Here is a 21984-nt window from a genome sequence, read left to right as displayed (position 1 = left end):
TTCTAGAGATTGACTTTAATCATGCGAAATCATTAAGTTTCTTGCTGTTTAATCTCTATGCAAAGGGCTAACACTGAACCCTAAGAAATGAAAGCCACTTATCAGTGCTTCCTTTGATGTACTGGCCAAGGCAAAACCCAGTACCTTGCTTGCTCACTGTTCCAGACCCAATATCAGCTTAATGACAGCAATTCTCCATGGTTAGCATTCTTTGGAGTTCTAGGGGTGATTTTCAGGGAGGCACTGGTCTTGAACTTAAATGAAAAGAACCAGTGCCTAATGACAGCCATAGAAAACTGAGAAAATTAATAAGCTGCTTTAATTACTAAAATGTACCCTGACTTTCCTGATAAGGGCCTGAAGATTATGCACACAGGCATCAGACTGACAACCAGGGAAATAATCATTACTTACCAAATCAAATCAAAGCACTGAGCTCTTTAAGCTGCTCTGTACAAGTAGAAGCCTGAAAACAGTGCTTCTGAGCTGCCTGTCAGTCTGTTTAGGAAACTCACCTTCGAGTTGGGATCCCTCTCACTAAATCAGACTTCCTCTTAAAGTGATCAGGAAGGCAGGCCTTAAAAACCCTGATACTTTAGAACTGCTGTTCTCCTCACCTCATAGAACTTTTTCAAGGAGCCCACCAGGCACAGCTTCAGGCTATCCACCATCTCCTGATGCGGCATCTGGAATACCACTCGTGAATACCATTTTGTGAGGGTGCTGGGGCAGAGGCAAGCAGAGAGAGAGAGAGAGAGAGAGAGAGAGAGAGAGAGAGATGAACACACACTCACAAAGGAAGGCCCACAGGTGAATGTCAGCATACACAGGCTTCTCCATGCACCAGTCACACAAGTACCCAGCAAACGCATTTATGTTACATGGAAAAACACACACTGATGTAGGGAAAAGATACATGTAAGCCAGCTACAGAATATAAAAATACAGGCATGGGCTCCCCTGGTGGCACAGTGGTTGAGAGTCCGCCTGCCGATGCAGGGGACACCGGTTCATGCCCTGGTCCGGGAGGGTCCCGCATGCGGCAGAGCGGCTGGGCCCGTGGGCCATGGCCGCTGAGCCTGCGCGTCTGGGGCCTGTGCTCCGCAACGGGAGAGGCCACAACGGTGAGAAGCCCACGTACCGCAAAAAAAAAATAAATAAATACAGGCGTAATTGTGGATATCTGCTACAAAACTGCTTCCAATTGAAAAAATTTAACAACTTAGATATCCACCAACAGAGGACTAGTTAAATAGTGCTATAGCATATAATAAATTCCATGCAGCAGTTAAAAAGAATTGATGGAGATTTATTTGTGTCAATACAGGAAAATGACCAAAATATACAGTTCAAGTACATAAAAGAAGATGAGGAACAGTATACATAGTAATGTGCCACTTGTATGTGTATACCAGCTACCTATATGTTAATATATGCATAAAAGAGTACCTAAAAGTATATACATACTCCAAATCTTTGGTGGTGGTTAATGAAAGCTAGACCATGAGGAATTTTCACTTTCTAAATTTCTGGAGATTTTTGCATGAGCATGCTTTATTTTTACAATCAGAAAAAACAAACAAAACCCCTCATTTCTAGGGGAAAAACCCCACCACCAGCAAGACACAGACCCCATTCTGAAAGAGGTTACACTGTAGTCAGGGAACAAACTTACACATGTGATAAGAGATTGTACAAATTAATATCACAGGAAGATAGAGAAGGAAGAATTTCAGTATACTTTTACTATAATATTAAATATTCAAAAATTTTTTCTGGCTTTACAGTAAGATTAGGCATTAAAATAAGGTAACCAAACACAATAGAGCCAGGAGTGGTACTTACAGACTGATGCTTGCGACAAAGCCAACCACGGAGCGCATGCTTCTGCTGGGGTTGTGGTAAACATCCACCCCGATCACCATTAATTGTCTCTGGGTTAGAAGACAAAAACAAACCAAAAATCCAAGCAACACATCACCCCATCTTTAATTGTTATCTGAACCCCAAAGCAACATACGAAAATAAGTTCTGGGAAAGGAAGAGAAAGAGTGCAATCAACTTGATATTTTTTAAACACTATGAACAAAGTCAGAGATCGTCAAGACCAGGGACTGGCAAACTTTCTGTGAAGGACTAAAAAGTAAATACCTTAGGCTTTGTGAGCCACACCGTCTCTGGAGGAACTATTCAATTCTGCCATTACGGCACACGAGCAGCCACAGGTAGTACGTAAAGGAGTATGGCTATGTTCCAATAAAAACGCATTTAAGGACACTGAAAACTGAATTTCATATAATTTTCATGTGTCTGGAGATATTAGTCTTATTTTCTTCAACCACTTAAAAACGTGAAAACCATTCTAAAGCTTGTGGGCTATACAAAAACAAGCAATGAACCACTCAGACTATAAGCACTGAGAATGAGGAAAATTCTAGGCGGAAAATTAGGAAAATAGCTAGGTAGGACTCTCTGGGATGCTGAATTGAATGAAGACATATCTCAGCATCACTCACCAGAGGAATATCCACTCCCCAGAGCTCACCACCCAATTTACAGTTAATCTGAAGTAAAATTTTCTGGGCCACACTCTGAAGCCTGGTGGGCTGGCCAATGGTTCGGACATTGATGACCTGTAATAGAGGGGAAAGCGGACACTATCAACCTTTCAAACAATGTAAACAATTCTAGAGCAAGTACTACATTTGTTTAAGAAACTCCGGCTGGCAGATAATGCACTGGGTACTAACAGTTCTAATTCTAGAGTTTCTGGTCAGGCATGTTGTGTGTGTGTGCACACACACGACACAAATCAAAACCAAAAAACAACAAGCCAACAAAAACTTTCAAAAAGATCTCATGCAGATTAAAAAAAAAATTAACCTCCGTAGGAAAACCAGCTTTCTCCTTTCAAAGGAAAGCCTATACTCTCAGAACCCAGTCATGTGAAACCACCTGGCGACTCACCCATGAACAAGCAAAAGTGCTCACTTGGGAACATGAAAGCAGCATTTACAAAGAACATCTGCTATTAGCCAGGTTACTGTAACAGGAAAGTTTCACCAGATGGGTCTACATATGCTGGCTTCTAATAGTTACTTTAGTCCCTCTTTTCCAAGCCTCAAGGGAGGCTAGAGTTTCCCTCTGTGCCTCCTGCCCAGTTTCCACTCACTTGCGAGGGCACGGGAGTCTGCACACAGCACAGCTTTTTAATGGCCCTGTAGAGATCGTCACGTGTGCCCATGATGATGCAAACAACCATCTGTATCTTCCCCTTGAGGAGATAAAGTATATGTAAGTCAGGCTTTGGAACTCTGAACGGACCTTGATAGGGCTCCAGTCAGGGGCAGTTCAAGAGTCTGCAAAGCCACAGGACCTTTAGGGTAAAGAGAGGACTGAACCAAAGATGGTGGACATTCCAACAGAGAAAAAGGTCCTTGAACCTGAGTGAGTATTTGCTGGGTTCCAGGCTTCTTCGCTTAGCTACATAACATGTTACCGTAAGTTACCTAGAGCTGGTCCTGACTACCTGATTAATTTATTAGGACACTTAAGATCCCTGGAAAAGAACCAGGCTTAAAAATATGCAAGGGTTTCTTATTAGTTGATGCTTTCAATGCACTATAATGTTTTTTGCCACTCTCTTTAGTAAACTAAGCACCTTATTACATTCATGCCATAGAACTTTAACTAGGAAACATGGGATACAATACCAGAAGAAAGGATTCAGAGCCAAATGCAGAGGAAATGAAGCTACTGTCAAATCCATAAGTAGATCTTCCTAACTTTCCGATTAGGAGAGAGAATGATATTGCCAGAAGAATATCTTATATCAGCATCTTCTACCTCTCACTGCTTAAGAGATCTGACATTAAGAACAGAGGATCCTTCAAAATCTGAATAAAGTAAAGTAGCACACAAGTGAAATGAAGTTGCCAACGCTTTATGACAGAAACAGAAATCAACAGTATACTATTCCAAATCAAGATTAATTTTAAATGAAGACTTCTCAGAGGACACATGTTCCAGCAATCAGATCAAAGAACTTCCGAAGCCACGCAGAACATGGGCTGCATGCTGGGAGCCTGTGGGCTGGATCTAGGAAACAGATGTGGTTTTTTAGTTCCTATAATGATTCACAAGTCTTTTTAAAATTAACATTTAAACATAGGTAGGTGTACACATATGCAAATCTAGACTTTTGGCTTCTATTGAAAAATAAACAAACTAAAAATCAATTTGACAATGCTGGGCTGTTATCTGCAGTCATGGGGTTTACTCTCTTTAGTTCCCTAGAGTCCCCTCCTGGCCCACTTCACTCCCACAGACATCTGAGTTTATGACCCTGAAACAAAGAGAATAATAAAACAGAATGCCCTAGAGATGGCAGAGAGACAGCAAGACCAATAGGAGTCAACATTATGAATGACACTCATATCCATGCTACATGAAGACTGTTGGCAGTGCACTCTCATACATAAAAGAGGCCAAGTCGTGAGATGGGGGAGCTGAGGTGCTCAGCTGGGTTTTTCTTTTGAAAGCAGGGCAGAATTTATCAATGATCAGGCCCGGGGGAGGCCATGGCAGAGTAAGAAGGCATGGGAAGTCAGGAAGAAAGTACAAAGAAAGAGAGAACATGAGTGTGCTGCTACAGATGACACACCCAGAGCGGTGGATGAACAGAGAAAAAAGTCATGACTGACTAGTATTCTAGTCAATACTAGAATATCAATTCTAGTATTGATCTCACAAGAACTGACTCTTCAATTCAAGGACTAGTTATTTCCAAAAACTTTTGGTCTGCTTTTTTTCCCTCCTTAATCTTCTTCCTCTGTTTTATGTACGAACAGATAAGAACTGCAGGCCTGAACTACTGAGTTGTGAACACTATGACCTACTCAGCTCCAGTAGTCCCGTTCGGCTATCTGGACCAAGCTGATGGGCCCACTGCCAAGTTCATCATTGGAGCAATGTGAATCTTGAATCAAACCAGACTGTGACAGCTCAGTACTGAATCGTGCAAGATGGCACCTGGCCCAGGAAATTGCTTTCTGAGCACAACATATTCTATATAGATAAAAAATTGAAGTTAAGTCAGCTATTATCTCAGCCAATTACGTGAGGAACAGAACGCTGGAGTGAGTGAGAGTGCCAACAAAGGAGGAGAGAAGCGAAACCAACCAAAGGGCATAACGATTACTTTGTTAATTCAGTATTTCACGTGCACATGAGTAAGATACAGATTCCTGGATATCATCAACAGCAGATCAATAACCAAGATAATTTAAAATCAAGTATTCAAGGGCTTCCCCGGTGGCGCAGTGGTTGACAGTCCGCCCGCCGATGCAGAAGACATGGGTTCGTGCCCCGGTCTGGGAGGGTCCCACGTGCCACGGAGCGGCTGGGCCCGTGAGCCACGGCCGCTGAGCCTGTGCGTCCGGAGCCTGTGCTCCGCAACAGGAGAGGCCACAATGGTGAGAGGCCCACGTATGGCAAAAAAAAAAAAAAAAATCAAGTATTCAACTATTTCAGAATGGACATCCTAAAAATTTACTCAAATTAATTTATTACCTCAGCTCCCAGCATGGATTGAATGGTTCTGACATAGGTCTCTATGCGATCATCCTTCAGTTCCACCCAGGCTGGCGGGCTCATGCGTATGCCAATGGGGCCAGCTACCTTCTCTAACATCTTCACCAGTTCTCGGGCTTGATCCATTGCTCTCTTTGGGTAAAACAGCGCCCAGAAATGCATGGGGACCTAGGAGCAACAACAAGCTATTTTTAGTACTTCCCACAACTTCCCCAACACCCCAACTTCATATCAGGAGATGTTATTCTAAAGAACAAATTGCTTTTCACTCTCTCTGCTTGAGTCCTGTCTTATCTAATGCTGATTACTAATGCAGATGTGTGTGATAAGTAAATTGTGGCACAGTCTCACAATGGAATATTACACAGCAATGAGAATAGAAGATCTGTAACTATACCTAACAGTATGGAGAAACTTACCAAACAAGGCTGAAGAAATGAAGCCAGACATGACAGAATATATACAGTATGGTTTCATGTATATATTAAGTACAAACACAGCTGAAAAAAATCAATGCCGTTAGAGGTCAGAATAGTGGTCATTCTTGGGTTGGGTAAGGGTGCCAGGTAGGTAGTAATTAGGAGCATGGGGGTGGGGCTTCTGAGGCACTGGTAAAGTTCTGTTTCTTAACCCTCAGTGTTGATTACACAGATTTAACTTGTGAAAATTCATCAAGTTATATACATAAGTGTACTTTTTCTTTAAATATATTTCAAAAAAAAAGTTTTAGAAACAAATGTGTGTACTTTATGCACGGCCATAGAGACCAGGTGAGCCAAAAACATTTAAAAATAATTATAGGGCTTCCCTGGTGGCGCAGTGGTTGGGAGTCCGCCTGCCGATGCAGGGGACGCGGGTTCGTGTCCCGGTCTGGGAGGATCCCGCGTGCCGCGGAGCGGCTGGGCCCGTGAGCCATGGCTGCTGAGCCTGCGCGTCTGGAGCCTGTGCTCCGCGACGGGAGAGGCCACAACAGTGACAGGCCCGCGTACCGCAAAAAGAAAAAACAAAAAACAAACAAACAAAAAAAACAAAACAAAACAAAACAAAAAAATTATATACTGGGCTTCCCTGGTGGCGCAGTGGTTGAGAGCCCGCTTGCCGATGCAGGGGACACGGGTTCACGCCCCGGTCCGGGAGGATCCCACATGCCACAGAGCGGCTAGGCCCATGGGCCATGGCCGCTGACCCTGCGCGTCCGGAGCCTGTGCTCCGCAACGGGAGAGGCCATGGCAGTGAGAGGCCCGCATACCTCAAAGAAAAAAAAAAAAAATACCATTTTGTTCTTTGGTTGCCTTGGTGGGAACTGTTTTAATTTTATTTCTTTCATGGAAACCCTAGGGAAAAAGAGGAAGGAAAGAGAAAAGAAGAAGGAAGAACAAAGAGAGAGTGGGTAATAGGCTGGCACTGAATGAATTACCACGGCAGTTTATTTCCTTGTCCTAAGTCTGTGGTCAAGCAAAGGGGTTCCCTCTACCAACTCATCAACTCGCTCTTGTTCAAAGGACCTCTGTTTCGTAAATAATTCAGGATGGGAATTCAGTTGGTACTTCCTCTCAAAAAGAGGACACTAAATAATTCCTGCTTCCTAATTTCCACACCTCTAGGAATACTGGAACTCTCTTTACCACCTCACAAGTCACTTACAGTTAAGATGGAAAGGTCTCTGGTTACTTCCTTAATCCAGTTTAGTTCCTGAGATGTGATAAATGACGTATTCCTTAAGTTAATTCTTTCCATTGGCAGAACACGTCCTTCAATCTAAACAGAAAATAAAGTGCCTATGACATGAACCATCTGTAAACACTATTTAGGAAAACGCTGATACTGTTCTGGGGCCTGGTCAACTCTACCATATAGACCTGTCCCTGTCATAACTTCTGAAAATGGTAGAAAAATGCAACTGTTAGCAGTTAAGAGTCCACGTCAATACAACTCTGGACACACATACAGGTGAATTTTGATAGGCGCTGCTCTTTAATTATTGAAGCTTCCAACATGGTCCACAAGAAAGGAATCAGAAAACACTGTCTCTTTAGAACCAGGGAATTCATGTAAAATGCCTATAAATACAAGGTGAACAGGAAAATAATCTTTAAGAATATTTTAAGGGAAAAATTTAAGTAGAAAATTAGAGAATATTTCTTAATAAGGCTGAACATAAACTACTATTATACTTTATACAAAAGAAAAGCAGGAAAAAAAGCATAAATATAATGAAAGACCAAATTAAAGTTAATAATAATGAATCAATTAGATCTAAATATCCAAAAGTAAGAGGATAACTAAGTTGATGACATATCAATATGATGGATATTTGCAATTATTAAAATAACTTTCTAAGTGCATTTAATATAATCCTGTTTCTGCAAAAAATAAATAGTAATGTATGCATTATAAAAACTGAATGAGTCCACATTTAGTAATGACTATCTCTGGGGGAATATGTAATTATGTAGGATTTTTACTTTTTATGAGCTCTACTCCTTGCTTTCTTAAAAATGTAACAAAATACTTATTTTACCTATAATCAAAAAAAATTTTAATGATTTTCTTAATATTATAAAAGTTTAACACAAAGAATAACAATACCTGTATTAGCAAGAATGTTCACCTTTGCTTATGAAAGTAAAAAACTGAACCTTTCTACAAGGCAGTTGGTAATATGTAATAAAAAGTACTAAAAACATAAATGTCCTCTGACCTAACAATTACACTTCCATAAATCTGACTATGAAAATAAACATCATGTGCAAAGATTTAGTTATAAGGATGTTCACAGATTCACTATTTATAACAGGAAAATACTAAATTCAATTTGCATGTAAAAGAATAGGAAATTATTAATAAAATGAATATCTGTTAGCCATTAAAATATTTAGAAAAATATTAAATGACATGGAAAAAAGTTCTAAATAAACTGAGTAAAAAAAAAAAGGAAACCATCTGAAAACATGCTGCATGTGATTGTGTGCATATACATACACACAGACAAAAAACACTGAAGGATATATACCAAAATGTTAACAGTGTTTATTCTGATACAGCATGATTGTGGATAAACTTTTCTCTTCTCTGGCTTTTCTGCCTCTTCAAATAATATTTAATAACATGAACACATGTTCAAGATATAATAATAAATGAAAAAGAAGATGCAAAACCATATACAGTTATAAGCACAATTTTTTAAGAAAAGATTCATCCTCACAGAAAAAAAGTTTAGGGAAACAAAATATATTGAAAATAATATCATCTTTTATGTGTCTAAAATAAATCACTAAGATATTATCTTTGGGTGATGAAACTACTGATGTTTTTATTTCCTTCTTTACATTTTCTACACAGTACCCACATATTCTTTATTGACTTTCCATTACTTTTATTAAAAAAAAAGAAAAGAAAAAAGAAACAGTTTTTAACAAGGAGTCAATTCAGAGTGCAAGAGAACTAGAGAAAAGATAAAATTAATTATTTTGGTATAACCTAGAAAGAAAATTAAAAGTAATAAAAGCTAATATTTACTGAGCACTTGCTAGTGTCAGATAGTATGCTGAAGATTTTACCATTTAGTTCCTTTAACTCAATCATTATCTTTATTTCACAGATAAAGAAAATAAGAGATACTAAGCAATTTGTTCCAAGTAACTAAGATGGCAAGTGGTAGAACTGAGATTCAAAGCCAAGGACTTCACCACCACCTCATGCTGCCTCTGCACTATGGCTCACGCTGCACAAAATACAACAGAATGGACTCAGGCAAATTGCAGGCAGAAAGGGCCATGCGAAAATTAAAATGTTCAAGTCTGAGACTTTATGCCTACGGAAAGAATGAGAGTAGTATATTCAAAGAAACACAAGTTAATGACTGGGAAAGATAAAGAAAAACGTAGGGGGAAAAATGGAAAAAGACATAGAGAACTTTAAGAATAATTTGTTTTGGAAAACTAAAAATGAGGTAAATTTTAAGTCAATATTCCTTTTGCTCGACTGAAATTAACAGCTCAGATCCTGGGAAATACAAAAAATCTGTAAGAGATACTAGCAAATTAAGTCAAGGAAATTCAAGTATTATGACTAGGACCAAAAAAAAAAAGTGTAATTATAAAGCAAAAACTGCAAAATAAAGACAAGATAGGAAGTTATCACCTAGTCTCACAAAGCTCTAAAATCTTTGGTTAATGCTGTTTCCTACCATCGTATTTTCTGGTTTACCTTATGTACATCCTTCTGCAGACAGAGTCCCCAACGTGTCAGTTCACTGTTGGCTGTCTCATTTTTTGAAATTCTCTGTAGCAAGCATTTCAAAGCATTATGGTGCTGTTTGGGGCTCAGGTTGATCTGCTGGGTCAAATCCTAAATAGAATCAAAATGGAGATACTAAGTTATTACCTTCTCCAGTATGAGGTTAAATAAACCCTAATGTATAACAAATTTCCATAGAAAACCTCCTTCCCATTGAAATCTATAGAAATTTAAAAATATCTCCAAGGACTTTAATAAATATCTCATGAATGTGAATGAAGTATGAGGTTAAAATGTTAACCACTGGGGTTTTTTTTATTGAAATACAGTTGATTTATAATGTGTTAATTTCTGCTGTACGGCAAAGTGATTCAGTTATACATATACATACATACTTAAAAGTAAGTATTTAAAATTGTCACTGTTTTTTTCTTATGACATCTAAATCTTATTCTTTTTCTCAAAGCCATGTAAGGGGGCTTGATTACATCTATTTAATATCTGGGGGCGGGGGGGAATGCCCTATGCCAGGCATGCAGGCCAACATAATGGAATGGAAAAACACATCCAGTCTTATACTTTATGTCACATGATACTAGCCACTTAATGTCACCATAAGACACTTGTTAGATCCAGTGTGTGGCCCATAATAGGTGTTTTCTAAATATTTATTCTTGAATGAATATCTAATAGGTGTGTATGAAGATTCTGAATCACGTAAGTGAGTTCTTTCTTCATTCTTCTGGGACTAATGAACTGTGCAGCTGTTGCTCCCTGTGTAGCAGTCATTAGGGCATTGAGTCTATGGGGCTATACAGGTAACCCCATAGATCATAAAATCATTACGTTACTGAGAGCTGTAAGGAAGGAGCCTTGACCTACATACTAAAAGCAGAAGTATCAGAAGGTAAACATGAAAGACGTCTCTTACAGAAATTCATTTTAGCTCTTTATGATGTTACTAAAAACAATACGTGGCATCTGAGACAGGGCCGGGGTTCTAAAACTAGGACAGACAAGGACTGAGAGAGAGGCAGCAGAGCAGTGTGAGGGTGGAAAGCCCCAAGCAGACAGTGTGGAGGTGAAGCCCTTGAGGTCTAGACCCACACTGCTGCAGACATCTCTGCCTCCCAGCTATTTCCTACAAGACTGTGCCCAACATGAGACTTCCAGGACACCCCGAGCCCCACAGTGTAAACTTCTATCCTTTAATTTCATCCTCTCACTTGTTGACTTTTTGCTACATTATCTCCTCCTCCCTTCAAATAAACTGAAGGCTTACAGAAATGTTAAAAAAATTCAGTGCTCTCAAAGAACCTCATTTATGGTCATATGACCAGCTTACAGTCATCCATCTGATTGGTGAGGGTGATGCCAGAACTATTTGTTTCCTTTTACTTTATAATCCAGTCGTTCTACTATTGTAACAACATTCCAAAGAAAGTTCTGATTGGCTTTTTCACAGTGTGTGGGAAGGGACACAGATTATGCTTTATATAGAGGAAAAATGAACCTGCCCAGGTGATGTGCAAACCTGGCCCAGTTCTAGCTATATCTGCTATCAAAAAGGTCTTCGGTTCAAAGCAGGCATGTCTCACCTTCATGGCTCTAAAGTCCTTCTTCATCTTCTCAGGGATTCCAGTCATGAAGGAAAGCTCAGGCAGCAGCAGGATTTCGCCTCTTAGCAGCTTCGAGGAGAGAACAGAGGGAAAGCAAGGCAGTAAAAGAGAATCTTCTTCCCCTGACCAGTACAAGAGCTCCCAGGCCCAGAGTTGGTCTTGCAGGTGTACCACTGGCACACTAAGGAACACAAAACCCCAGAGAAGAGGGCAGGAAACACTACAAGTGTTTTACCCTTTTCTCCCTCAAATCATGATAGCCTGTTGTATTAGGTAAAGAGAAAAATATTCAAATTGTCAAAAGGAGAGAAAAAACTAGAAAAAGTTTTGTTCCACTTCGGCCTCCAGATAAGCTGAGACAATACCTCCTATCAAGCTGGTGCCTCTGTCTCATCTTAACCTATTGATCTTCATTCTCTACTCTGAAGACAGAGGAGTCAGGTACCAAGGCACTTTTCCCTGGCTCCCAGTTCTATTAAAATGCCTGTAACTTCCCTAATGGACCCAGTGTTTTCATCTTCTTTAGCACTAAACTCTCCTTATTCCTTAACCTAACTCGCTCTATGGATGTTTAGTTCCTCACTAAGGAGACTGCAAAAGCAACTCTGGCTAGAGGAGAGAGACAAAACCCTACACAGCTTTCCCCAACCACACTGTAATCATAGCTCCACTGTAATCATGGGTCCCATGGCTCCCAGGGCTGATGGGTGGAGAACTTAGATGGAAGCATAGGCCTGACACCCTGAACCCCACCTCCAACTCACCATCCCTTGGTTATTCTGTCGCTCACTGGGCCTGTGGATCAGCAGTGGCTGGTCCTTTTCCTTTATTGTGATCCCATAGTTTTTGCTAGAGCCGAACAGAGGCAGGGGAAAAATTCAGAAGCAGCATCACCACTCTTATGGCATCACAGTCAAAGTGTTAACCAGGACTGAGGTACACAATCTGCATTATACCCTTGTCAAGGATCCATCAGAAACTCACCATAGCATACACATAACTGGAAAAAGCAGGCTCAACTTAACATTGCAATTAAATAGAGGGGAAATAGGATAACAGTCCAGGAAAGAATTTGTTTAAAAACTGTATCAGGTTCAAGGACTTAGGTAACTAGAAAGGCAAAATGATAGTCAAATGATTAATGACTTGAATTTAATCTCTCCAAACAGACTTGTAACCAAAACAGCAAAGGAAACACAATTCGAAGCCCTGAGATTAACTTATGAAATAACTTCCAAAAAGTACTGAAAGAAGTAAAACTGTAAGGGTAGCAAATTCAGGTCAAATCCCACAAATGAGCTCATCAATCTTGGGTGCATTACCAATCCAATTATTTTTGGAGTGTCCTGCTGTGTGCCACTCCTCCTACAGAACAGGAGACTACGGCCCCAACCCGCAGGCCCAAGCCCAGTCTCTTCCCTCTACCTGTAGTATTCCAAGAATGTAATCTCCTTCCCATCAGACGTCGTGAAGCTATCTTTTGGAGTCTTATTCCAATCCACATCATCAACACGATAGGTACGATTGTTGTATCGAGTTATGACAATACTGCCAACCAGAAGCTTAGTGCACTCGTCCTGGAAGTCTTCTTTGTGCTCTTGGTACATGGCATGCCTTTGGAAAGAGACAAAAGACCTTTGGATCATATGCAGTATACACAGAGCAGCATGAAAGGCACAGGGGATGCAAATAAGTACTTTAGAGTTACAATCGCAACTATGCAGCACCAAAAGTTTCCAGCTGTCTCTTTTAAGAGATAGGACCCTCATCTCTTCCCTTTTTAACATTACCCAAAAAAGTGAAAGGATAGGGCTTCCCTGGTGGCGCAGTGATTGAGAGGCCGCCTGCTGATGCAGGGGACACGGGTTCATGCCCCGGTCCGGGAAGATCCCACATGCAGCGGAGCGGCTGGGCCCGTGAGCCATGGCCGCTGAGCCTGCGCGTCCAGAGCCTGTGCTCCGCAACGGGAGAGGCCACAACAGTGAGAGGTCCGTGTACCACAAAAAAAAAAAAAAAAAAAAAAGTGAAAGGATAAAAATGAAATTGAAAACAGCAACTATAAATTGACAAAATTCACTGTATTCCTTAAAATAAGGTACACTAATCATCAAAATAATTTGTATCATTATTAGGAGATAGTCTACAGAAGAACAATAAAACATTCTTTAAACTATATTTGCCCTTTCTAGCTGAAGGAAGAAATTACAACTACCTATCAGAAGACACCACTGGTGAAGATGCTAAATATGAAGAGATGAAAAGACTCACCACAGACAAATGTACTCTCGAGCCAACCTCTATAACAGTGCCATGAACAAGGTAACAACAGAAACTCACAGAAAGCATGTCTGAGCATGCACAGGGAGTCAAGGAAAGTTTACAGAGGCAGGTGATACTTGAAGGAGCAACCTGCCAGGCAGAGACACCACGGCAGCCAGTAAGTAACACCCTAGGCAGAAGCATAGGTATGCAGGGGACAATCAGGGATCTGGGACTGGGGCGAGCAAGGAGGTGAAAAAGGGTCAGAAGACGGTCAGTGTAGGCTGAAGACAGACAGGGACCAGATATGAATTCCTTTGTGGGTCAGAGCATGGACTCTTCTATGGGCCAGTGTCAACTACGGTACATTCCTCAGGAACATTGGTCCCTTGAGAGGTCCTGAGGGGGGTGAAAAAGGTTCTACAATCAAAAAAGTTGAGTCCATTCTGCATAATATAATCCCTTCTTAGAGGTTCACAACATACATTACCACATCAGGCTGATAAAAAAGAGAAACATATTTAGTTTCATTTACCTACAAATTTATTGAACCGCAGACTCTTCCTTCCCTTTTCCCTCACTGAACATCTATTACCATTGTAGGCAATTAGTATCCTGCAGAACTTGCTGCAGTAAGTGATGAAAAACCATCAGAAACTTGAAACAGTTCAACACTGACTACAGACCCTGGAGCCAAAGCCTGGGTTCAAATCTTGGCTCTGCCACTTAGCAGCATGTGAGACCCTGAGCAAGTTACTTAACCTCCTTGTGCCTCAGTTTCCTTGTGTGAAAGTAGAGTCAGAAAAAACCACCTAACTCACAGTGTTGCTGAGAGAACTCCATGACTTTATACATATAAAGCACTTAGAACATAAAGTTGTTTTGAAATAAGGTTAGAGATTTTATCTCAGATAGTTTCATGAATTATTGCTTCCTATTTGCACAGTTTTAGTCATCAATACATTTTATGCTTGTCTAACTCACTATTGTCTATTAAATGCATGCAACATTGTAGAAAAATTAATTAAAAGTATTTTAAATCAAAACCTTCAACTATGTTAATGGTTCCATAATACTATTTCACTAAGTGGAGGATACATTAATTCACTGGTTTTACTTTTTAAATAATAGTTCTATTGTTTCACTCTTAACAAATAATTCTGGATGAACGTCTTTTATAAAGATTCTTCTATACTTAAAATTGCTTCTTTGAGACAGATTTCCCATAAGTGAAATCACTAGATTAAAAGGTTAGAACTGGACTTCCCTGGTGGCGCAGTGGTTAAGAATCCACACGGGTTCGAGCCCTGGTCTGGGAAGATCCCACATGACACGGAGCAACTAAGCCCATGTGTCACAACGACTGAGCCTGTACTCTAGAGCCCACAAGCCACAACTACTGAGCCTGCGTGCCACAACTACTGAAGCCCGAGCACCTAGAGCCCGTGCTCCGCAACAAGAGAAGCCACTGCAATGAGAAGCCTGCGCACCGCAACAAAGAGTAGCCCCCACTCGCCGCAACCAGAGAAAGCCCACACACAGCAACAAAGACCTAACGTAGCCAAAAATAAATAAATAAATTTTTTAAAAAAATAAATAAATATAAGATTAGAACTTTAAGATTCTTGTAATGAAAGCCTAATGGCATTAAAAATTATCTTTTTAAAAAATTTTCTTACTTTCAAATAATTATAAAATCAAAGGATTCGTACAGAGAACTTCATGTGTGGAATTGGCACTGGTTACGATATCATTAACTGAACTGCAGACCTTATTCCGTCTTCACCATTTCTTGCACACATTGACTGTGTGTGTGTGTGTGTGTGTGAGTGTGTGTGTGTGGTTCTATGCAATTTTATCTCATTTATAGGTTTGTGTAGCTACCATCACAGTCACAGAACTGTTCCATATCATCATAAAGGGAACTATCTCATGCTATCCCATCACGGTCACACTCCTTCCCCTTCCCTGTGCCCCAGAAGCCACAGATCTGTTTTCTACTATAGTTCTGTCATTTTGAGAATGCCATATAAATGGAACTTTATTATGCAACCTTTTGAGACTGACATTTTCCACTAAGCGTAATGCCCGAGGATCCATCCAGGTTGTTGTATCAATAGCACATTTGTTTTTAATGCTGAGTAGTACTCCACTGTATGGAGGTACTAGAGTTTAACCATTAACCTGCTGAAGGCCATTTTGGTTGTTTCCACTTTTTTGCTATTACAAATAAAAGCTGCTATGAACATCTATCTGTGTATCAGTTTTTGTGCGAACTTAAATTTTCATTTTTCTGGGAAAAATGCCCCAAGTGTGTGACTGTGGGGTCGTATGGTTAAGTGCATGCTTAGTTTTATAAGTATATGCTTAGCTTTATAAGAAACTGCCAAAAAACTCTCTGGCATAGCTGAACCATTTTACATTCCCACACACAAGTAAGCGAGGGACAGTTTCTCTACATCCTTACCAGTATTTGGTATTTTCACTAGTTTTTATTTTAGTTACTCTAATAGATGTATACTGGTATCTCACTGTAGTTATAATTTGCATTTCCCTAATGGCTAATGATGTTGAACACCTTTCCATGTACCTATTTACCTTACAAATCAGCTCTTTGGTAAAATGTCAGTGCATATCTTTTGCCCAACTTTTAAGGGATCATTGTTTTTCTTTAATCTTTACTATGGTTTTGCTTTAAAAGTGTTACATGTTGCTTATAAAATAAAAGTGTTACTATAAAAGAACAGAAATTGAACATGGTTTGTACTCCATTCGTGAGAGACCCACTTTTCCTCAGCTTTTCTTAAATTTGTGAATACTAATAATTTCCCCCTAAAGTGTATAATCATATCAGATACAGTGTTTTGCAACTTGATTTTTAACTTAATATAGTTTAGATAGTCTTCCATGTAAATACAAATACATAAGGTTCTTAAAACAAAGGACTACTTTTAAACAAATTGTTTTAGATCTCAAAGAACTGACATTTGCCAGTTTTGGTTTTGATTTATGAAGAGAATCTGGTACAGGAAGAATCTATGGATAGACCAATATAATAATGATCATAAGAAATTTAAAATTTAGGTGTAATAATGACATTATGGTTATGTTTTAAAGAGAGAGTCAATTTAGGAGATAAATACTGAAATATCTCTGAAAGAAATAAGATGTCCAGGATTTGCTTCAAAATAATTAAGTTTAGTGGGAAAAAGTGGTAGAAGACCGCATGAAACAGGTTGCTCATGAATTAATAATTATTGATTATATAAAATAAGAATGAGGCGGTTTATTATCCTATTCTCTCTATTTTTGAAAATGTTTAAAATTTTTCATAACTAAAGTCTTTTTTTTTTTTTTTTGCAGTATGCGGGCCTCTCACTGTTGTGGCCTCTCCCGTTGCGGAGCACTGGCTCCGGACGCGCAGGCTCAGCAGCCATGGCTCACGGGCCCAGCTGCTCCACGGCATGTGGGATCTTCCCGGACCGGGGCACGAACCCGTGTCCCCTGCATCAGCAGGCAGACCCTCAACCACTGCACCACCAGTGAAGCCCTAAAGTCTTTTAAACATAAAAAATATGAAGCAAAAAGAAACAAAAAAATAAATTAAAAATAATAATTAAAACATAAATACAAACACTGGAAAGAGGGAAAAATAAACTCAACACTAAGTTTTCTAATTCTAGAAAAGAAAAAAGCATCTATAAAATAAAAAATATTTTAACAGTAATTCTTATTTTTAATGATATTCAAAAGACTACTGAATTTATGAAAGGACAATAATTTGAAAGCAGTAGAGACTGCTTTAATGAAAAATAAAGCGCGGCTTCCCTGGTGGTGCGGTGGTTAAGAAACCACCTGCCAATGCAGGGGACCCAGGTTCGAGCCCTGGTCCAGGAAGATCCCACATGCCGCGGAGCAACTAAGCCCGTGCGCCACAACTACTGAGTCTGCGCTCTACAGCCCACGAGCCACAACTACTGAGCCTGTATGCCACAACTACTGAAGTCCGCATGCCTAGAGCTTGTGCTCCGCAACGAGAAGCCACCACAATGAGAAGCCTGTGCACTGCAACGAAGAGTAGCCCCTGCTCGACGCAACTAGAGAAAGCCCACGCACAGCAATGAAGACCCAATGCAGCCAAAATAAATAAATTTATAAAAAATAAATAAAGCAAGAGTGCCAACCATTAGAAATTTTAGCAAAGGTAACAGAGGCAGCGAATCTTGGCCTAGAAAATCAAATTTATGAATTAAAAATTGGTCTTAAGAAGTTGTTTTAAGCAACCTAAATGTCCATCGACAGATAAATGGATAAAGAAGATGTGGTACATATATACAATGGAATATTATTCAGCCATTAAAAAGAATGAAATAATGTCATTTATAGCAACATGTATGGACCTGAAGATTATCATACTTAAGTGAAGTCCGACAGAAAGACAAATGTAAGATACCGCTTATATGCAGAATCTAAAAACAAATGATACAAATGAACTGATTTACAAAACAGAATCAGACTCACAGACTTAGAGAACAAATTTATGGCTATCAGGGTGGACGGTTGTGAGGAAGGAATAGATTGGGAGTTTGGGATTGACATGTACACCCTGCTATATTTAAAATAAAATGCCTTTCCATGAAAAAAGAAAGAAATTGTTTTAGCACTCTGAGGAAATAAAGAGATGAGTATGATAAAATGAAGGATATCCAGACACAGAAGACAAGTCCAAGGGATAAAAGATAAATACAAAATAATTTACAGAAGGGAAACAAAGAAAAATTTTTAAAAGCTGAAGAAAGAGTTGGGTCCAGCTGAAAGAGCTCAAAAAATGGCTGGCAAATTAATGTAAAGGAACCTGAATCTGAAAGTTCTGAAAAAATTTACATTTCAAATATAAAAAGGGGTAATAAGTAAGGGGTTTCTTTTGTGGGTTGTGATGAAAATGTTCTAGAATAAGATAGTAACCTTATTTAGCTTTCACCATTTTTTACATACAGTGATTTGTGTATATACTAAAAGCCAGTGAATTTTAAAAGTGGCTAATTTTATGGCATATTAATTATACCTCAATAACAAAAAATGAAATTAAAAAAAGGACCTCTTATTACAGCAGTATGAAGATGTCAGCAATTCCTTTCTATAAAAATCAAGTATAAAACTAGACAAAATTGTTAAAAACAACCATTTTAACACACTGGAAATCAACCAAAGGCAGACAACAAATTGAGAAGCATTTTTTTTATTTTAAACAACACCTAAAGTTTCTGGTAAGAACAGCAGGAATTTGTGACCTTTCCTGGGATGGTCCCCATCTTTTCTATCCCACCCTTTCAGTCACTGAGAAAGGGCAGTTTTACCTGCCAGAGTGGGAAAATACAACCTGAGGATGGAGTGGAAATGGATAGCAAGCCAGCTACCTATGGTAATGGGTAAAACCAAAGTTTTGCTAGTCCAAGGTTGTACCCCAAGTACAAGGAGCAGAGTAGCTAGAAATTTAACAAATAGATTCTGGAAATCAGAGGGCAATAGAAAGGTTTAAGATAAGCTCACCACACATCTTTGGCTGACTAGGAAACTTACATATGCTCAGGAGAAAGCCAGGAAAGACTTGCTAAAAGTGAAAGCCATGACACATGTGAGAACTACCCGTAACTTTGATTGAGCTTTTCAACCCACACATAGATTCATCAGCAGAGAATGAAAGCCTTATGGGTTCAACCTATAAGGTACAACCTCTACTCAAATTATTGCCTGAGCCTCTAAACTATACAAAGGTGTGATCCCAAGGAAGCTAGGCTAAAATATCAGATAAGAATAGAAAAATTGAGCAGAAACATCAGCAGCAGCACTCCACAGAGGATACAGAGTCCACAGTTTAAGTAGGAACAAGTCATAATTTTTCAAAACTCAGAAAAATAAAACAGGATCCAGATTTGCTACAATATGTTATCTGAAATGTTTACTTTTCAATTACAAATTATTAAATGTGCAAAGAAACAGGAAAGCATGGCCAATAATCATGAAAAAAAAGCAGTCAACAGAAACTTATTCAAGAGGGTTTACATGTTGGACTTTGCACACAAAGAATTCAAAGCAGCTATTATAAGCATCTTCAAATAACTAAAGGAAAATATGATGACAAATTGCCAAATAGGGCACATCTCGATAGAGAAATAGAAACTGAAAAAAAAAAAAAAAACAGGAGGAGGAGGAGGGGAAGGTGGGGGGAGAAAGGGGAGAAGGAGGAGGAGGGGGAGAGGGAGGGGGCAGGGAAGAAGAAACTATAAAGTTGGAAAATACAATCAAAATGAAAAATTGGGGCTTCCCTGGTGGCGCAGTGGTTGAGAGTCCGCCTGCCAATGCAGGGGACACGGGTTCATGCCCCGGTCCGGGAAGATCCCACATGCCGCAGAGCGGCTGGGCCCGTGAGCCATGGCCGCTGAGCCTGCACGTCCGGAGCCTGTGCTCCGCAACGGGAGAGGCCACGACAGTAAGAGGCCCGCGTACCGCAAAACTAAAACAAAAACAAACAAAAAAACAACAACAACAAAAAAGAAAAATTGATAAGATGAACTCACCAGCAGATTTGAAATGGCAGAATAAATAGCCAACAACATAAAGACAGATCAATAGAAAGTACTCAATGCAAAGAAGAGAAAGATATTAAAGACAAATGACACAAAATCCTATGAGACAATATAAAGAGTGACAACATAAATATACTGAGAGTCCCAGAAGGCAGACAAGAGAGGAAAGAAAAATATTAAAAGAAACAGTGGCCTAAAACTTCCCAAATTTGATTAAAGAAATTACTTATAAATCCATAATCTCGATGAATCTTAAGTATGATAAACGCAATGAGAACCACACCTAGACACATCATGGACCAAAATCCAAAGCGAAAGAGAAAAATATTGATAGCAGCAAGAGAAAAATGACGCATCATATACTGGAGAACAACAATATGGTTAAAAACCTACTTCTCGGGTTTCCCTGGTGGCGCGGTGGTTAAGAATCCACCTGCCTACATAGGGGATACGGGCTCGAGCCCTGGTCCAGGAATATCCCACATGCCGTGGAGCAACTAAACCCATGCGCCACAACTACTGAGCCTGAGCTATAGAGTCCGTGAGCCACAACTACTGAGCCCAGCCCACGTGCCACAACTACTGAAGCCTGCGCCCCTAGAGCCCATGCTCCGCAGCAAGAGAAGCCACTGCAACGAGAAGCCCCCGCACAGCAATGAAGACACAACACACCCAAAAATAAATAAATAAACAGATAAACCTACTTCTCATCTGAAACAATGGAGGCCAGAAGGCAGTGTAATGACATGTTCAAAGGGCAGAAAAGGGCAGGAAAAAAAAAATGTCTAACAGAAAAATCTATATCCGTTTTTTTTTTTTTTGACCACGCCTTGTGGCTTACGGGATTTTAGTTCCCTGACTAGGGATCGAACCTGGGCCCTCAGCAGTGAGAGCATGGAGTCCTAACCACTGGACCTCCAGGGAATTCCCGAAATTGTTTTTCAAAGATGAAAATGAAGTCACAAAGGACCATATACTGTATGATTCCTATATGAAATGTCCAGAACAGGTAAATCTATAGATATAGAAAATAGGTTATTGGTTGCCTAGAACTGGGGAGGGAAATTTGATAGGGAGTAGGGGTGGGTAATGGCTAAGGGGTGTAGGGTTTCTTCTGGGGGTAATGGAAATATTCTAAAATTGACTGTGGTGATGGATGCATAATGAATATACTAAAAGCCATTAATGGTATCCTTTAAATGAATGAACTGTATGGTATATAGTTCAATCTCAATAAAGCTGTTTAAAAAAAATGAAGGCGACATAAAATCATTCCCAGGTAAACAAAAACTAAGAGAACATATTGCTGGAAGACCTGCTCTACAGGAAATACTAAAGGAAGTCCCTCAGGCTAAAAGAAAGCAATACCAGATGGCAACCTGGATCCACAGGAAGGAAGAATACTGGAAATGATATATATGTAGGTAAATATAAAAAGACTATATATGAATATATTTTTTCTTCATTTCTTAAAAAAATCATAAGACTGTTTATATTGATTGTTTAAAGCAATAACTAAAATACTGTACTGTTGGGTTTATAACATATATACTATGTGTGTGTGTGTGTGTGTATGCATAAAGAGGGGAGAAATATGGAACTATACTGGAGCCAAATTTCTGTTTTACTAGAATTATGTATTAATGTAAAATAGACTATGATACGTGTAAGATACTTACTGAAGTCCT

The 21984-nt window shown here is 39.5% G+C and overlaps 1 protein-coding gene across 2 annotated transcripts in view; it reads right to left on the bottom strand.

Moving 5' to 3' along the window:
• Positions 1–21984, bottom strand: part of PIWIL2 (piwi like RNA-mediated gene silencing 2) — an 86828-nt gene that overhangs the window by 27723 nt on the left and 37121 nt on the right. For both annotated transcript variants that reach the window (XM_030832594.2, XM_030832595.2), the window contains exons 10-19: positions 12876–13064; positions 12215–12299; positions 11430–11519; positions 9802–9942; positions 7237–7350; positions 5572–5760; positions 3173–3274; positions 2517–2633; positions 1846–1934; positions 618–723 (exon numbers count right to left, since the gene is read on the bottom strand). In XM_030832594.2, the coding sequence (XP_030688454.1) occupies positions 618–723; positions 1846–1934; positions 2517–2633; positions 3173–3274; positions 5572–5760; positions 7237–7350; positions 9802–9942; positions 11430–11519; positions 12215–12299; positions 12876–13064 (1222 nt within the window). The remainder of the gene's footprint in view (positions 1–617; positions 724–1845; positions 1935–2516; positions 2634–3172; positions 3275–5571; positions 5761–7236; positions 7351–9801; positions 9943–11429; positions 11520–12214; positions 12300–12875; positions 13065–21984) is intronic.

The sequence above is a fragment of the Globicephala melas genome, chromosome 6 (genome assembly GCF_963455315.2).
Source record: "Globicephala melas chromosome 6, mGloMel1.2, whole genome shotgun sequence".
NCBI lineage: Eukaryota > Metazoa > Chordata > Mammalia > Artiodactyla > Delphinidae > Globicephala > Globicephala melas.
Note: the sequence above shows the minus strand (reverse complement) of the source record. Positions and strands in the feature narration are given on the sequence as shown.